This window comes from Malania oleifera, chromosome 10 (genome assembly GCF_029873635.1).
Source record: "Malania oleifera isolate guangnan ecotype guangnan chromosome 10, ASM2987363v1, whole genome shotgun sequence".
In the NCBI taxonomy this organism is placed as follows: Eukaryota; Viridiplantae; Streptophyta; class Magnoliopsida; order Santalales; family Ximeniaceae; genus Malania; species Malania oleifera.
The window spans coordinates 30580294-30600027 of record NC_080426.1 but is presented as its reverse complement, the minus strand read 5'-3'; the positions used below and the strand labels follow the sequence as shown (position 1 = coordinate 30600027).

The window sequence follows — 19734 nt, the reverse complement described above, 5'->3', positions numbered from 1 at the left end:
GCCAAAGAGTCCACAATATAGAAAAAACAACATAAAACCAAAACCTTTTCTTTCTTCTCTTCTTTCAGAAGCCCCAAAACTGTATCGTTATGAAATCATAAGTCATCTTCGGAGCCACCCAAACAAATTATTCCACAGCGCCCTTGCCATTTCACGATGTAGGAATAAATGACAGTTAGTCTTACCTTCCTTGCTACACATCAAGCAGACATCAGGACTGAGGACCTTATAAGGCCTCCTAATCTGAAGCAAGTCATTTGTATTAACCCTGTTGAGAGCCAAAGCCCATATGAAAGCTTGAATCTTAAAAGGAGCAGCAGCCTTCCACACTATTTTATTGAGATGAAAAGGACTGCGAATAATAGGTTTGGTCAGATGAACAAAAAGGGATTTTGGAGAGAATGAACCCAAAGAGTCCCTTATCTAAGCCTACTATTCCCCCTGGTTTTGGGAATGAATGAATTCAGAATGCTCAGTAGGCAAGGAAGCTCTTCTATCTCTCTCTCATTGAGACTCCTAAAGAAATAGAAGTCCCAAGACACAAGATCAACACAAATGATATGCTACAAATCAGGAGGCCTTACAAAGCCCTTAGTTCTGACATTTATATGTTGTATTGCTGTGCAATGAATCTAATGAGACTATTAGTCATTTGTTCATCATTCTAAGGTAGCAAGATGCATGTGGAACAGTGTGTTTTCGTAAGCTCTTCTATCTCTCTCTCATTGAGGCTCTTGAAGAAATGGAAGTCCCGATACGCAAGATCAGCACAAATGATATGCTACAATTCAGGAGGCCTTACAAAGCCCTTAGTCCAGACTATGCTGTATTGCTGTGCAATCAGTCTAATGAAACTATTAGTCATTTGTTCATCATTTTAAGGTAGCAAGATGCATGTGGAACAATTTGATTTCGTACTATGGTGAGTTTTGGGTGGCCCCAACTACAATTTGGGATTTTTCGAAGGTGAAGTTATGGGGTTTTGAGAAGGAGAGGGAAAGGATATTTTGGGACTCTGCTTTTTTTACAACATTGTGGTTGCTTTGGCTGGAAAGGGGTGCTAAAGTTTTTAAAGATCAAAAGATTTCTTCAAGATTGCTTTGGGAGAGAATTATTTTTCTTGCTTCTTTTTTGGCTTGCTCTTTCAATGGTTTTGGGGGTCTTTTTCTGTATAATATTCAAAGGGATTGGAAACCGGTTTTGAGGTAATTTGTTAGTTTTTTTTTCCCACTTTCCATTTCACTTTTTTCTTGGGGTATTTCTTATCCTCATTTAATTGTAATTTTGATTTCTTTTTGTTAAATCTTGGTATTCAGTTTTGGCTCACAACCTAACTGCTTAAGCTTTAGGTAAAGTGGTAACCTAACATTGCCTTAGAGCTGGTTACTAGGAGGTCTTGGGTTCTAATCTCATTGCCTGCATTTATTTTGTGGTGTTTAAAGAAAATGTTGTATTCCCTGTAATGGGTGTAGTCTATTTTGTGTTTATCTCTCCACGGGCTGTTGGGCTGCAAGTGCAGTGGAGTGTTAAAGCTTGATATACGTTGTTGGCCCACAACCTAGCAGCTTAAGATTTTAGGTAAAGTGGTAATCTAACACTTGTAATAGACCTTTTTTATTTTTTATTTTAAAAAAAAATGGAATTATGGAATGTTTATTCATTTCTCTTGTCCACGTTCATTATTTTTAATCTTTAAGAAAAACTAAATGAAACTATTAGTGGTGATGGTTGATAACACATGCAAGATGCTTTATTGCATTTATTCACTTTAATCCCACTTAACATTAGTTTTGTGAGGGTAATCTAAATAATATAGGAGTTTTTTTGGAGGGAGAACAACAAAGTAGTCTACTCTCTCAATATGGGGACAAATGTTATTTCAGAGCATTTTGTGAGATGAAACTTAGCTGGTCTTGTAGTTGTCTTGTAAAACTTTCTTTCAAATTGATTGGTAAGTCACCCAATCCATAAGCATCCATCCAACTCATGTGCGTTAGTAGAGTTCATGGGTTTTAAACCTTTTTTTTTTATAGAGAATTGAGCCAATCTGAAAAAATTTACTTTTGCTTACCCCTTGGTTATAAATATAATTATTTTCTTATTGAATAAATAAGTAAATAGCTCTTACCATTCACCTAATTAACAAATTCGGATGGTTTTGTCACCTTAAAACCTTTAGATTTTGATGTTGAAACCTTAAATTCTAGAGAATCTTTCTTTTGGTTGGGTGTTTTTGGGGAGAATAAGAGAGATCACCTTGTTAGGTGGGGCCTAGGACCATTCACCTAATTAACAAATTCGGATGGTTTTGTCACCTTAAAACCTTTAGATTTTGATGTTGAAACCTTAAATTCAAGAGAATCTTTCTTTTGGTTGGGTGTTTTTGGGGAGAATAAGAGAGATCACCTTGTTAGATGGGGCCTAGGAGGTTGTTAGTATACCCAAGTTAGATCCCTAGGGGGTGGCTAGATGTTTTTTTTTTTTTGGGGGGGGGGGGGGGTGTGGGCCATGGGAATGTGGTTTCCAAAAACATCTCTTTAATTTGGAAATGGTTGTGGAGGTTCCCTTTAGAGGTAAACTCCTTAGTCCTTGTGGGACAAGGTGGTTAAAATTATGGGGTTCATAGGAATGGGTAGGACTTAGAAGGAAGTGGCCAAATTAGATCCCTAGGGGGTGGCCTGATGGGTTTTTTTTTGGGGGGGGGGTGGGGGGGGTGTGGGCCATGGGAATGTGGTTTCCAAAAACATCTCTTTAATTTGGAAATGGTTATGGAGGTTCCCTTTAGAGGTAAACTCCTTAGTTCGGCACAAGGTGATTAAAATTATGGGGTTCATAGGAATGGGTAGGACTTTGGAGGAAGTGGTTTTGTTTCTCATGCTAGCCCTTGGTAGTTTGTGTCTCAAGTTGCTAGTATTTTATTTCAATGCACCTGTTTCAGCTCTAGAGGAAGTGGCTTTGTTTCTCTTGCTAGCCCCAGGATATTTGTGTCTCAAGTTGCTAGTATTTTCTTTCCACTCACCCATTTCAAAGTGGGTAATAGCAATGATGTTCGTTTTTGGGAGGATTGCTTAGGTTGGTGAGAGCTTGCTGGAGTTGATGATGCTTCATTTGTTTAGACTTTCTTCTCTTTGCAATGAACCTATTAGTAGATTTTTTTTCTTCTAAGAGGACTCCTTTTCCACCAATTCTTTCCTTCTTCACCTTCTCAAGGTAATGCCTCTGCTCTTGGCTTAGGGGGTGGTGAGAGAGATGATGGAGACCTAAACAAACTCCAGAATGACTTGGTTTGAAACTTGTGAGCCTTGTTGGAGTTGAGGCGGGATTGGGATTGAGTCCTAAAGCATACTAGAGGACAAAAAAGAAGGTGAGTTAAAAGAATATGATTTCTGACATCAATTATGGGGGTGGAAAGGGTATTTGGAGAGGCAGTAAACGAGTCAGATTATGAAGATTGTCAGTTGGAATTTTAGGGGTCTTGAGGATGTTAGGGAGAAAAGTTTGGTTAGGGAGGTTTTGCTTAGGAGTTCTCTTGATATTGTTTTGATTTAGGAGACTAAGCTTGAATTAGTCAATGGGGAGGTTGTTAGGGGAATTTGGGAAGGGTGTAATAAGGATTGTGTCTTTGTATCCTATTGGGGGTCAGTGGGGGGCATTCTTGTGTTGTGGTACACTCGTATTATCTCCAAAGTGGACAGCCTAGAGGCTTTCTTTTCTTTTTCTGTTTTGTTATATGTGAGAGAACGGGGTCAATGGTGGGTTTCTTCAGTTTATGGTCCTTTTAGGCTTGCTTTAAGAGCTCTGTTTGGGACAAGCTTTACTCTGTTTTTGGCTTTTGCTCCCCTAAGTGGATCATGGGGGGTGACTCCAATGCAGTGAGGTTTCATCGGGAAAAGAAGGGGGAAGGAAGGGTTAACCCAACAAGGCAGAAATTTGATTTATTTATTAGGGAGAGTGGCTTGAGGGATATTCCTTTGAGTAAAGTGAAATTTTCAGGGCTGGTGCGTGGGGCTAGGGCTGTGGCTAGTAGACTTGATAAGTTCCTGTACTTTAGCGAGTGGGAGGCTATATTTCCCAAGTCACTTTTCCTAAAGCCATCTTTGACCACTTTCCTATTCTGTCGAAATCTAGGAAGGTGTCTTAGGGCCCTACCCCTTTAGGTTTGAAAAGATGTGGCTGGATTGCGAAAATTTTTAGCCTTTGGTGAGGGAGTCTTGGAGTGAGTATGTGGATATGGGCTGGGAAGGTTTTAGATTCATGAAGAAATTGAAGGGGCTGAAAGAAAAATTGAAAGAGTGGAATAGGGAGGTGTTCGGAGACATTAGGCTTAAAAGGACCTGTATTTTAGGTCGGCTGGCTGAATTAGATAGTAGGGAAGAAGTTACTAATCTCAATGGGGAGGAGAAGTTAAAAAGAGTTTCATTAAAGAACGAATTGGAAGGGGTGATTTTTAAGGAAATAAGAAGCTGGAGGCAGAAGCTGAAGTTTGAATAGGTAAGAGAAGATGATGATTGTAATACTAGATTTTTTCACAGGGTTGGCTGGGTGGCAAATGGGAAAATGAGGAAAAACTTGATTAGGGAGCTGGGATTGGATTGGGGGGATATTGTCTTAGAAAATGGTAGGATGGCCTCCGAGATTACTTATTTTTACTATAATTTGTTCTTTGCGGAAGACAAATATAGACTGATAGTGGAAGCGTTAGAGTGGGACCCTTTTTCTGATGGTAATATAGCTTGGCTAGAGACCTTTTGAGGAAGAGGAAGTGAGATCTACCATCTTTGGGATGGAAAGGGATAAAACTCCAAGGCCAAATGGTTTCAATTTGGTTTTCTTTCAAGAATGTTGGGCGGTGGATAAGGATGACTTGACGAAGGTTTTTATTGATTTTATTGGAATTGGTTTTTATGTAAGAGTATTAATTGTACCTTCAAAACTTTGGTGGCTAAGAGAAATAGGTCTATCAATATGTCTAATTACATACCCATTAGTCTAGTATCCGATATTTATAAAATAATCACTAAAATACTAGCTAGAAGGTTGAGTGTGGTACTTGAAAAGACTATTACCAAGGTCCAAAGTGCTTTCGTGTGGGGAGACAGAACGTGGATGCGATTTTGATCACGAATGAAGTCGTTGAGGATATTAGGAGAAGGAAGAAGAAGGGCTTATTTTTTAGTTGGACTTTGAGAAAGCCTATGATAGGGTGAGTTGGAACTTCTTGAATAAGATTTTTATGAAGAAGGGCTTTGGAGAGAGATGGCTAAGTTGGATGAAAGGTTGTATGTCTAATGTGTTTTATTTTGTGTTAGTGCATGCTGAGCCTAAATCTTGGTTTAGGGCTACGAGGGGGGATTAAACAAGGGGACCTTCTTTCCCCTTTTTTGTTCGTTTAAGTGGTGGAAGCATTGTGTAGGATGGTTGATCGAGCTGTAGTTAGAGGTTTAATGAAAGGTCTACGAGTAGGGAGGGAGAAGGTGATAGTTTTTGCATCTTCAGTTTGCTGTCGATACTATCTTCTTCTTGTAGGATCATAGGTCATCTTTTTTGAATATTTTGGGTCTCAAGGCATCTGCATATATTCGAAAGGGTTTCAGGGCTTAAGATTAATTTGGGAGGAGCGGTTTCACAACTATTAATATGCTGGCGGAGCACATTCGGGAGAGTTATCCTTGGAGGTAGTGTGTGTTGCTTTGGATTGGCCGTTATCTTATTTAGGGGTTCCTTTAGGGGGTAATCCTAGATCTACTAGTTTTTGGGATCCAATTGTTGGAAGACCGTTTAAGTGTGTAGATGGTTGGAAGGGTGCTCTCTTTTCTTTAGGAGGTAGGATTACTCTCACTCAAGCTTGTCTTTCTAGTATCTCGCTGTATTTTCTTTCTATCTTCAAAATTCCTGCGAGGTTGGCTGGTAGGATTGAGAGAATCGTGAGAAATTCCTTTGGTCAGGGGTGGGGGTTTTTAGGGACCATTTGGTGAGGTGTAGGTGGTTTTTAAGTTAACGGGAGGGCATCTGCCATCTGGGGTCTTGCTAATTTGGTGTCTAAAAGCACAGCTCTCTTGATCAAATGGCTTTGGTGGTTCCCATTAGAGGTTTCTTCCCTGTGGCATTTGGACTGATGAGAATGGGTGAGATACTAATTTGGGGCTGAGATGTTCTTCGGGAAGCCTGTGGAAAGCCATCTCTCAAATTTATTCCATCTTTATTCCCCATACTAAACTTTTATTGGGTAGGGTTTGAAATATTCGACTTTGGAAAGACCTTTGGTTGGGGAATGTTGTTTTGTCCACCTCTTGTCCTCGCCTATTTCATTTGAGCTCAGGACAGGATGGATATATTTCTTCTTTTATTGTGGAGTTGGGTGGTCCTTTACTTTCTTTCACTTTAAGAGACCCTTGAATGATAGGGAGATGGAGGAGTTATCCTCCTTGTTAATCTTGTTGAATAATTGTGGAGTCTCTTTGGAGGCTGATAGCCGCATTTGGTCTTTGGATCCCTGAGGGTTTTATTCCTGTTTGTGGGCTGGTTGTGCTTAATAGGATCAACACCAACAACTTGTTACAGATTAGGAGACCATTAAAGGCTCTCTCTCTGGATGTATGTGTACTTTGTTTTAATTTCTCTGAAACTGCTCTGCATCTTGTCATGCATTGTGATTTCACTTGGAGGATTTGGAACAAGCTATTGAATTATTTTGGGGAGTGTTGGGCTTATCCAGAGACAGTTGAGAAGTTTTTGGAAATTCATTTTGTCAGTTTTGGCAGGAAAAAGGAAGGTAAAGAGTTATGAATTGTGCCCTATTTGCTGTATTTTGGGATCTGTGGATGGAACGGAATGTGTGTATTTTCCTAGGGAAGAAGTTGCCATTTTTGTTGGATTGGAAGAAGATTTGCTATTTGACTTCTCTTTGGTGTGTGGGTAATGGGAACTTCAATGGGATGTGCTTTTCAGATATTCAGCATGAGTGGCTTTCCTTGTTGAATTGATAGGGCATGCTGATTATGGGTAGTTTCTAGTGTTTTTTGGGTTTCCATTTGTACGTTTTCTAGGGCATCCCTGAGTTTTGAAAAGAGATGTCGTATTCTCCCGTTTGTACATTCCTATTCTATAAATGAAATTCTTTTGTTATTGTTAGAGGTTATATATGTCTTTTAGTATTATTATTATTATTGAGTGTGCTAGTATGTTAATTAGTGAGAGTTAGTAAGGGTATTATTGTCATTAGAATATATTTAAATATGTATTATAAGTAGAGGGAGAGACCTATCTTCAAGTTAGGTCATTCCATTTTAATAAAATCTTAACATGGTATCAGAGCATGATCCTATCTAAACCCTATTTCCCTCAGCTGTCGCCAGAAAACACCATTCCTGCAGCTGTTCTTCCCTAATCCACCTCCATCCCATACTAAATCACAAAACCAACCATAAACCCATAATCAGAACCCCCCGACGACCCACCCCACAAAACCCCATCGCTGGAGGGCACTCCACGCGCCCCCCTGCCAGCGCGTGAGAGCAGTTCTGCCAACTTGAGTTTTTTGGAGCCTTGGCAGCGTTCGTATGTTCAGTTGTGAGGCTGTGCCAGTGCTATATCCGTCGGTGAGTTTTTCACTTTGTTCGTAGTTGCGTCGGTGCTTGACATGGTTTGTAATTGTTTCGATTATTGATTGTTCTTCTTGTTTTTGGTGTGGTTGCTGATTTGTGAGTGCTGTGGCAGCGCTATATCCATCAGTGAGTTGTTCACCATGTTTGTCATTGTGTTGGTGCTTCACATAGTTTGTGATTGTCCTGAATAGTTTTGATTGTTCTTCTTGTTTTTGGTGTGGTTGCTGATTTGTGAGTGTTGGGATGGAATCTATGAATCCGAAAAATTTGTTTCCTACATCGCTACCGCAAATAACGACTCAAAAGTTGGATGGAAAGAACAATGTCCAATGGTTTAAAGCTGTTCGGATTTGTTTAGCAGGATTAAGGAAATCTGACCACTTGCTTCGATTTGATTCTTCTAATGAGAAGAGAAAATACGTGTGGGTTCAGGAAGTTGCCCTAATTGTTTTCTGTAGAGAATGAGAATGAATCAATTGTATATTCCATTGTGTATTCTTTACATACTTGGGTCACTATTTAACATGTACACAGAGAATAAAATATGGAAAATTAAAAGAGGACACAACTTGCAGTTGAGATGTGCAGTTTAGCTTCAGTGGGGGATCTCAATTTATAGCCTCTGGCTTGTGGCAAGATCTCATGGTAGGTGGTGGTGGCTCACCCACCATGGTAGGTGGCGGTGGCTCACCTAATTATTCACCAATCGTGGCTGCTGTTCACACTGCTGGCCGTCATTCACCAACCGTGGCTGTCGTTCACTCTATAGGGATTTCTACATTTTCCCTTTATGGAATTCGATGGAGCCACAGATTGCACAGATGTGTATGCATCTAGATACATGCAAGGAGATTTGGGATTATGTCAAACTTCTATACTCTAGTAACATTACACGTATGTATGATTTCTCCCAGGAGTACTTTCAGTTACAACGAGGAGCTAAGACCATTGCAAATTATTTTGGAGAGATGAAGCGTATTCACGAGGAGCTTAATGTTGTGTAGCCTATAACTGCTGACGTTAGGAGATGCAAGAGCAGAGGGAGCAAATGATAGTTCTTCATGTTCTAGCAGGCTTGAGACTTGAGTTTGAGGCAGTTTTGTCCTAGATACTTAGTAGTGTCGAGCTGCCATCATTTGCTGATGTTTATTCTTGTGTCCTTTGTGCTTCCTTTAGCACGTATTCTCCTGCTCTCACATCTGGCTCTAAGAGGACAGCCTTTGCTACACAAAGTGATTCTAGTTCTCTATCAAACAACAACAAAAGTTATCGCGGTGGTTCGAGTAGTCGTAGTAGTAGAGACGGACAAGGCAGAGGTACTTGGCGCAAGTGCACTCATTGTGGACGGAATAATCATACTATTGATCAGTGTTTGGATCTTCACGACAGACCTTCATGTGTTGCTAATGCAGCCATCACTAACTTCACACCTTTGGGGGCAGCCAATACAGCCACCACCGACTCCTCACCTTTGGGTTTGAGTGGGGGGCAACGTGCTGTCTCTATGTTAGAGGAAGAGTATTCCAAGTTCCAACACTATCAAGCGTCACAACAAGCTTCTCTTCCTATTCCATCTCTTGCCCAAACAGGTAAGCACATAGTATGTTTGTCATCTAGTACTTCTCGTCTTAGTCCTTGGGTCATAGACTCCATTGCCACTGGTCATATCACAGGTATACCTAAATTTTTCTTCACTCTCCAATATCCTGCAAATTTACCTTGTGTTACACTTGTGATGGATCCACTGCTGTAGTCAAGGGAATTGGAACTGTAAATCCCACTTCTTCTATTTCTCTTCCTTCGGTTTTATATATTCCCAAATTTCCTTTCAATCTTATGTTCGTTAGCAAAATTACTAAATTGATGAATTGTTTAGTGACATTTTCCCTGATTTTGTGGTTATTCAAGATTTGAAGATGAGGAAGATGATTGGCGGAGGGCGTGAAGCTGGTGGACTCCACTTTGAGCCGCTATCTCCTTCTACCGCCTGCATTACTGCTGCCACACCTTTCCAAATTCATTGTTGCTATCCTTCATTGGAAAAGTTAAAATGTCTTGTTCCTAGTTTGAGTTCAGTGTCTAGTCTCAATTGTGAGTCTTGTCATTTGGGAAAGCACCATCCGGTTTCTTTCGCTTCTTGGGTCAATAAACAGGCTGCAAGCCCTTTTATGTTAGTTCATTCAGATGTATGGCGTCCTAGTACGGTTATGTCCAAGTTGGGTTTCCGGTGAGTTGTAATTTTTGTGGATGATTATTCAAGAATGACTTGGTTATATTTAATAAAAGATCTTTATGAGTTATTTCATGTATTTTATGCCTTTTGTTCTGAAATAAAGACTCAGTTTGGTTTTCCAGTTCGAATACTTCGAAGTGATAATGTTAAAGAGTTTTTCAGTGCACAATTCACTACTTATATGAATCAGCTTGGTATTGTTCATCAATCATCCCGTGCCCACACTCGACAAAATGGGGTTGAAGAGCGGAAAAATAGACATCTTCTTGAAATCATTTGCACTTTACTTTATCAAATGCAAGTACCTAAATTGTTTAAGAGTGATGTTGTACTTACTGCTTGTTATCTGATCAACAAAATGCCATTCTCTGTTCGTAGTGGTAAAATTCCCTACTCCATTCTCTTTCCTAATCTCCTTTATTTTCTCTTCTTCGTATATTTGGGGGTGTGTCATTTGTTCATCAACTAATTCCTGGTGTGGATAAGTGGATTCTTGTGCCATAAAATGTGTCTTTTTGGGCTACTCATATACTTAAAATTGACATCGTTGTTATAGTCCTATGTTGCATCGCTTCTTTGTTTCTGCCGATGTTACCTTCTTTGAGTCTACACCTTACTACACCCAGTCATTAAGGCCTAAGCGCTTCTGAGCTCAAGGAGTCTCTCCTTTGTCTAATCTTCCAAATTCTACGTTGCTACCTTTGCCCAACCAACCATTTGAGTCTCCATGTAGTTTGAGTCCTTCTCATCGCCTTGATCATCCCATGGTTCGAAATTGCGGTAGCGAGTAACATCGCGTAACGGTCGCGGGTGTTGCGGGACGCGGGAGACACGGGTGTTACGTAACGGGAAGCGGGCGTAACGACTGTGAATTTTTTTCACGCATGCACAATCATGCCAAAATCGAAAAATAAGCATGAAATTCATTGATGCATGATTTTTAATGAATTTTGACAACCTTCATTCAACCTACAAATGCTTTTTAATAGGCATTATGATTTTTATATTAATTTTAGTGCGCTGCTTACAAAAAAAGGCATATTTTTTTAAAGTTTGCATTAGTTTAATGGGTAAAAAAGATGTAGAAATGTAATTAAAATGAAGAATCAATTGATTAAAGACATAAAGTTACTTAAAATGAGTCAATAGACTCAATAAATTTATATTACAATACAATAATTTATATTACAATTTACAATTTAAAAAAATATATATGGAATTGTAAATCTTACAATTTAATTATTTAAATGGTAGTGTACTTGAGTCACTTGAGAGTTGACTAATTGTGTAGAAATTAGGATTTATTATAAATTTTAGATCTAATATTAAATTATTAATAGTCAAGGTATTTAAAAAAATAATTATGTAGAATATTAATTAATAATTTTTTACTAAATCTGTACTCTAACTCTCTAAGTAACTTTATAGATTTTATGTTTTAATAATTTTATTCTAATTTTTTTATTTTAATTAATAAATTCTTCTTATATAATCATTTATAAATCTGCATACTAATTAAATAATAAATATAAACTGAAATTATAAAATAAACTAAATTATTAATTTAGTATAAATTGGTAATTTACAATTACATTAACCAATGAAGTAGAAGAACTGAAGAAACATACCCACTCCCGAGTCCCGAGTCCCCACCGAAGCTGCGAGAGAGCTGCAACCTGCAAGTGGAGGCGACCTGCAGAGCACAGCTCCTTCAAGTGACAAATCAAAGATTGGAAGCTGATTTTTGGGTTCTTACACTGGACAAAGGAGACAAACTGACGAAGAGGGAAAAATCGAAACACCTTCAAGGGAAAAATCAAACACCTTCGAGACGAACTGCCAGTCAGCTGACCTGTGATGGCTGCGAACTGCGAAGAACATCTTCAAGGCAAAAATCGAAGCTGATTTTGGGGATTTTGAAGCTTCAGATTAGTAGATTGAAGCTGTACGAAAGAGACGAAGAGTGAAAGAGGGAACAGCACAACAAATCGAAGCTTCGAAGCTGCTTTCGTTTCTTTGGAGGCTTCAAATGAGGAGATCTAAGCTAGATGATGGAGAGAGACACACAAAATGGAGCAGATTTGAGGAGATAAGGAAGGTACGTAGTAGTGTAAGGGGCTGTCGGCTGTAATGTGTCGTAACGGACGTTATGAGTCGTAACGTTAGTGTAACGGCCGTTATGGGCCGTTACGGTTTTGTAACGGCCGTTACACGTGAATTTTCTGCTCACCGCTAATGCGGGCTGTAACGGTATCGGAGAGATGATTTTCCGTTACGTAACGGCCGTTATTTAATACCATGGATCATCCTAATTTGCAGGTGTATTCATGATGGCGGCTCCAAGGAAGAGAGTCCCCTCTAGCTTCTATGACCACGCCTTTGGCTTCCTCGCCTGATGATCATACTTCCCATGATATTGATCCTCTTATTGCTAAAAAAGGTAAATGTACATGTACTCAACACCCCATTTCCAACTATGTTTCTTATGACTCCTTATCACCCTCCTATTATTGTTTTGTCACTGCTCTATCATTTACTACCCTTCCTAAGTTTGTTTCAGAAGCCTTAGCCCATTCAGGGTAGAGGGATGCTAGGGTTGAAGAGTTGAATGCTTTACATGATAATGGTACTTGGGACTTGGTACCTTTTCCTCCTGAAAAGTCCGTGGTTGGTTGTCGTTGGATTTACACTGTGAAAGTCAACCCTAACGGTTCTGTGGCTGGTCTAAAGGTCCGTATTGTTGCTAAGGGATACACTCCGGTGTATGGTCTAGATTATTCTGATACTTTTTCTCTGGTTGCCAAAAAATACATCAGTACGTATGTTCATGTCCTTGTTAGTGTCACTAGCCTTTGCATCAGTTAGATGTAAAAAAATGCCTTCTTGCATGGTGACCTTGAGGAGGGGGTTTATATAGAGCAACCACTTGGGTTTGTTGCTTAGGGGGAGTCAGGCTTAGTAAGTAGGCTCAAGAAGGTTTTGTATGGTTTAAAACAGTCTCCCAGAGCATGGTTTGGTCATTTCAATGTTGTAGTACTTGAGTTTGGTCTTCGACTGTGTGCTATGGATGATTCTGTGTTTTATCATCATATCTCATTGGGTAGGATCGTTATTGTTGTTTATGTGGATGATATTGTTATTATAGGCGATGATGATAAAGGTATTCAAAATCTCAAACTTTTTCTACAAACTAAGTTTCAGGCCAAAGATTTGGGACCGTTGAAATGCTCCTTGGGTATAGAAGTATTGAGATCTCGTAATAGAATTGTTGTGTCACAAAGGAAGTATGTTCTTGATCTGTTAGATGAAACTGGCTTGTTGGGATCTAAACTGGTTGATACACCCATGGATCTTAATAGCAAGTTAGTGTCAAATATGAGTGATTTTCTACCTAATCTTGGGCAATACTGGAGACTTGTTGGAAAGTTGAATTATCTCACAGTTACTTGGCCGGATATATCTTTGCAACAAGTGTTGTGAGTCAATTTCTAGATTCTCTAAGGACAAGTCATTGGGACATTGTAATTCACATATTGAGATATCTCAAAGGTACACCTGGGAGAGGTCTTTTATATTGTGATCAAGGTCACACATATATGCATGGATATACAGATGCAAATTAGGCTGGATCGCCTTCCGATCGGAGATCTACCACCGGGTGCTGTATCTTGGTTGGTGGTAATTTGGTTTCTTGGAAAAGTAAGAAAGAAATTGTGGTAGCAAGGTCAAGTGCTAAATTAGAATATAGAGCTATGGCTCACACTACCTGTGAACTTGTCTGGTTGGAGAATATGTTGGAAGAATTGGGTTTTCTGCATTCTTAGCCTATGAAGTTGATGTGTGATAATCAAGCTTCTCTTCATGACGCCTCTAACCTAGTCTTTCATAAGCGGACGAAGCACATTGAAGTTAATTGCCATTTTGTTCGGGAGAAACTTGTGCAGAAGCTCATTACAACCACTTATGTGAAGTCAGACATACAGCTTGCTGATTTTTTTACCAAAGCGTTGGGGAGTGCTCGTGTTAGATTCATTTGTAACAAGCTAGGAGCTTATGACATTTATGCTCCAGCTTGAGGGGGAGTGTTAGAGGTTATATATGTCTTTTAATATTATTATTATTGAGTGTGTTAGTGTGTTAATTAATGAGAGTTAGTTAGGGTATTATTGTCATTAGAATGTATTTAAATTTGTATTACAAATAGAGGGAGATACCTATCTTCAAGTTAAGTCCTTCATTTTTAATAAAATCTTAACATGTTAAAGCTTGATAGCCTAATAGCTTAAGCTTTTAGGTAAAGTGGTAATCTAACATGGTATTAGAGTCTGTTACTAGGAGGTCCTAGGTTCTAGTCTTGTTCCTTGAGTTTATTGTGTGGTTTTTGAAAAAAATTATTGTATTTCCTATAATGGGTGATATTATTGTGTCTTTATTTCTCCACGTGCTGTCAGGCTGCACGTACATGGGAGTGTTAAAGCTTGATATGCATTGTTGGCTCACAACCTAACAACTTAAGCTTTTAAGTATAATCTAACAGTTATAAAAAAAAAAGTTTATTTGAAGGTTTGGAGGGCTTATTCTCCCTGTCTGTTCACCCCCATTGGCATGCTTGGAGGGAGTGTCAATTTTTGATGATGATGGGTTGGTGAACAAGTTACGGAGTAGGGATAGAATTTTGCCTACACCAATGGTGGAGATTCCTGAGAAGGGTTTGGAAGCTCAAAACCTTTTGGATAAAATGGATTTAAAGTTGATTGACATTGGAGGAAATGAAGTGCGTATGAATGGTGGTAAAAGTCAAAGATGAAGGGACAGAGGAAATTAGCAAATTTGAAGAGCATGGCATGGAAAGAGTTTGAAAAGGGGTTCCTTGGCTAATATTGTTTAATTTTATTATTTATTATTTATAATAAATAATCTTTTTTTTATTTTCTTTTTATTTTCTTTATTTGGTGGACTTTTTGTCCTGCACGTTGTACCTTTTCTTCTCTTCATCTAATATGACTTCTTTTGTAATAAAAAAAAAAAGTCTCCCACGCCTAATTTTTTTCCCTTAAAGAGCCACATTGTTTGGAAGATTCTGACTTTTGTATGGACTGTAACTTTGACAGCATTAACACACACGTGCTCCGGATTACAAGGCCTACAAGGCTGTCAATACTGACATCTCCCTTATGTGCTGCGAGTCCAATGAAACAAATGCTCACCCCTTCTCACATTGTAGGGTTGCAACCCATCTCTAGAGTGCCCTCTTTTCTTGTTTTGGCAAAGCTTGCATACCACCTTGAGTAGCAGGCAAGTGTTTGCTTGTGAGATATTGGGGTTTTTGGTAAATGCAGGATGGGAGAAGTTTTATGGCACTGAAGGGTTTTTGCTATGACATGGATTGAAAGAAATTTCAAGAACCTTCCATGATCACACAACCTCCCTGGGTTTCTTGTGGGATAAGCAGTGCTTTTGACCTCTCTCTAGGCCCATTCCTTCCGGTTTTTAAGGGGTTTGCCACTGCTTGATCTTATTAGGGATTGTCAAGGCAACACTTTTTTAGTCCTTCTGGTTGTTTCATTTTGGTTTGATGTAAATATAACATTTACTTATTAAAAAAGTTACTCTAGTTTTGTCACTAAATCCATTATAACAAACTTGACAAGACCAAATCTGCCTGTATGTCTATTCGTAGTAGATGGACAGTTGTTACCTGATTGATACTCTGGTTTCCCCTTAGACTAATACTTATTACATTTTGTTTTAGCCTATGTGCAGTTGTCTCCAATACCTTGATTAGAATTTCATGAGGAGACTAAGCCTTTTCTGTTATCATCTTTCTAGACCTCCTTCAACTTGCCCTAACTTTTGAAAATACCTGCACTAAGTTCTATAGTGATAAGTTTGCTTATGCTTCTACATGAATTTTGTAGAACAATTTATGTAAATAACTGCTCCACTCTCCCTTGTCCTCATCCTCAAAATTCAACTCTCTTATTAATGTCCTTACTATGTAAGTACATATAATGCGGTCTGGGTTCCTACTTTCCCTTATCCTAGCAATTCAATATACACTTATTTTTCATCCATAGTGTGACAAACAGTAAATGCTGTTTGGTCTTAAATCTTAATGTGCTTTAGCCCCATCTCTTAGTGGTTGCTTGTTGCTCTAGTCCCATCTACTGGTGGTGCTTGCCCAAACCATCAGTGATGTTTGGTGTTGGTCTCCCTGCTTCAAGAAATAAAATGCTCATTGAGGACAGGGCAGCGGTGAATGTATTGTCTATATTGTTTTGATCAGATGATTAATTTTCTCATGCAGTCTGTAGTTTTAGTTTACCTGATGGATATCTGTAATTTTAGTTGTTATTAGTGAAATGATTTTTTTCTTCTCTTAAAAGTGTTTGCATTTGTTTATTTTCCTGATTACTTAGGTGTTTATTTCATAGTTTCTGTGGCATTTTTCCTGACTAAATGTTTATTAATCTTGGCAGTCTTTAACTAAAAGAGAAGCAGAAGAACGACTGAGTGAGGTCAGTTACTATCTGCATACGCATTACATCTTGCATTCATTCCTAAGAACATTATTTTGTGTGCTTTGATTTTGTCTGCAGGGAATGCAAACAGTTGAAGAGGTTTTTAATGAGAAAAGAAAAGCTATTGATGATTTATTAAACATTGCTAAGGTATTTTACCTTTTGAAATTGCATTTACAGATTATTGGTGATGCATTTAACTCCCTGTGGGCTTATTTGAAATAATTATGACACTTAAATGATATTTAATTTGATTAAATATGTAATGCTTAATTTTCTCTGATGGTTCAGCTGTGCTACCTTGTATGGTTTGCAGACTTTGCGGGCAATGCCAGTAGTTGATTTGGAATCGCCTACACTTTGTCTTGTTGGAGCTCCTAATGTTGGGAAGTCATCTTTGGTTCGTATACTTTCAACAGGAAAACCTGAGGTAGACACAAACTTATTTTTTTAATGTCTTTTTCAGGGGGTTTCCCCATTTTGATAGACAAAAGAGAAAAACACTAAGAGCATAAAGGGTTGCAGCCCAACCCAATACACATGCAAAATTTACAAGGAGATGATAGCAGCAAAATCTATGGCAGGCGGGTATTACCAAATTCCAGCCAAACTTTTAAACTATCTATTCTATTCTTTACAGTATTAACGGAAGATTCTATATCTTCAGAAGCTCTGCGATTTCTCTCTCCTGAGTCCTGATCATCCAAATATTAGTTAGAGATGTCAATGCTGCAATTCTCTCTCTCTGTTTGAATGCCCTTCCATGCTCTTCTAAAACTAAGCCTGCTGTCACCCAATGTATACCCAGCATAGAGAGTGCAGTGTCCCAAAGATTTCTGGTCCTCTTCTTGGTTTTGGCTCTTGATACTATATTATTGATAATGAAACCAATGCCAAACTGATCAAAATTGTCACCATTTGAAATTGAAGCCAGGATGATTTCTAGGGAATAAATTAGGAAATTATATTTTTTAAAATCTGAAATTACTATTTCAGTTTCTAGTAGTTTCAGTGTCCTGTTTTCTAGCCTAGAGATCTGCTGATTTGAATTGCTGATTTTGTGGTGATTTGATTTGCTGATTTTGTGGCGTTCCTAATTTGGTGCCCTTCCTCTACTATTTATCTTGTAATCGTGTCTCTTGAAATAATAAGAATGGTTATTCTTCTTCTAAAATATCCTTCATGGTATCAGAGCCTCATGCTCTTTTCTTCTGATGATGTCGTATAAGTTGGTGATGACCGGCACCCAAAAAAATCCTACCGGCTCTGCTGATTACTATTCCCAGAATTCAGCCCTTTATCTCACGGCTACAAAACTCAATGGGCGTAAGAAACCATGGTGCGAGCATTGCAAAAAACCGTGGCATACGAAGGAGACGTGTTGGAAGCTTCATGGTAAACCAGCAAATTGGAAGCCAAAATCCAAACGTGACAGTCATGCCTACCAAGCCACTGCTGAAGAGACTCAAGAGCCTTCTACCAACTCGGATGCAGTCCCTCTTACCAAGGAGCAATTAGAGCACCTGTACACATTTTTTCAATCTCCAAAACTGTCCTTAGCTCCGTCTTATTCTTTGGTACAGAACCCTCTTGCTACTACATTTTTAGGTGTTATTCCTGATACTGTTCATTCTTGGATAATTGATTCTGGTGCAACTGATCATATGACCGATTGCACCAAATTGTTCTCATCCTATAGTCCGTGTGCAGGCAATAAAAAGGTCAAAATTGCAGATGGTTCCCTCTCGATAATTGCCGGGATAGGAACTATCAAACCCACTTCGTTGTTAACTCTCCATGATGTGCTCCGCATTCCAAATTTTTCTTGCAATTTGTTGTCCATCAATAAAATTACCTCTGATCATCAATGTCAAAGTACTTGCTTAAATTCTGTTTCTGTTTTCAAAGATAATGATATCATGTTATGGCATTATAGGTTAGGCCATCCTAGTTTTCAATATTTAAAATACTTGTTTCCCAACTTATTTCGGAATAAAAGTCTATCTTCTTTTCAATGTGAAGTTTGTTAGTTTGCTAAACATCATTGTGCATCCTTTTCCACCCACAACCCTACGAACCAACTACACCATTTATTGTGATTCATAGTGATATCTGGGGCCTATGTAGAACATCTACGTATTCTAGCAAAAAATGGTTTGTGACCTTTATTGATGATCACATGAGATTAAGTTGGGTTTATTTGATAAAGAAAAAATCTGAAGTGGAAACAATTTTCAAAAATTTTTATACCATGGTACAAACACAATTTCAAAAAAATATTCAAATATTGCGGAGTGATAATGGTCGAGAATATTTCAAAAACATTTTGGGCCAATTTGTTCTTGAAAAAGGAATTGTTCATCAAAGCTTGTGTCGACACTCCGCAACAAAATGGTTTGGCTGAAAGGGAAAGCAAGCACTTATTGGAAGTAGCTCGGGCATTGCTTTTTACCAATCAGGTACCTAAATATCTTTGGGGTGAAGCCGTTCTTACTACTACATATCTCATAAATAGAACCCCTAATAAGGTTTTAAGTTTTGAAACACCTTTTGATGTTTTTCATTAGTTTTATCCAACAAATTGGCTGTCTTCTTCTTTACCACTAAAGATATTTGGTTGTATTGCTTTTGTTCATATTCATAGTCATAATCGAGGAAAACTTGAACCTTGAGCCACAAAATGTGTGTTTGTTGGTTATGCTCCTACTCAAAAGAGGTATAAATGTTTTGAACCCATTTCCAAAAAAAATGTTTGTTACCATGGATGTTACATTCTTTGAATTACATCCCTATTTTACGCCTCATCTTCAAGGGGAGAGGGGGGGGGGGGGGGGGGGGGTACCAAAAAAACAAAGATTCAGCTGTGTTTCATGATTTTTTCCAAACTGAAGACTCACAAAATGATCGTTCTCCAACTTTGATCATTCAACTTGAAATCCCAAGCTTTATTATACCAGGAGAAAGTGAGTCGAGTTTTTTAGATACTAAAAAAGGTAGGTCTTCCTACAGTGCCATCTCATGGCGAAAAGTTTGGCACAAAGGTGTGTAAACTAAAGAAGCCCTTATATGGGTTAAAACAGTCACCAAGAGCCTGGTTTAAGAAATTCACTCAGTTTGTTAAAAGTCATGGGTATACTCAAGGGCAAGGTGATCATACGATGTTGATAAGACATTCACAGGATGGGAAGATAGCGATATTGATTGTGTAATTCTCACTAGAGATGACGTACTTGAGATGAACTGATCGAAGACTTCCCTCTCATCAACATTTGAGATCAAGGACTTAGGATGTTTGAGGTATTTCCTTGGAATGGAGGTTGCTCTGTCGAATAAAGGGATTGTTGTCTCCTGATGAAAGTATGTCCTTGACCTCCTT

General features: G+C 38.6%; 1 protein-coding gene across 5 annotated transcripts in view; it reads left to right on the top strand.

Moving 5' to 3' along the window:
- LOC131165366 (uncharacterized) overlaps positions 1 to 19734 on the top strand; it is a 46217-nt gene that overhangs the window by 11780 nt on the left and 14703 nt on the right. For all 5 annotated transcript variants that reach the window (XM_058123089.1, XM_058123088.1, XM_058123092.1 and 2 more), the window contains 3 exons: positions 16317 to 16355; positions 16437 to 16508; positions 16675 to 16788. In XM_058123089.1, the coding sequence (XP_057979072.1) occupies positions 16317 to 16355; positions 16437 to 16508; positions 16675 to 16788 (225 nt within the window). The remainder of the gene's footprint in view (positions 1 to 16316; positions 16356 to 16436; positions 16509 to 16674; positions 16789 to 19734) is intronic.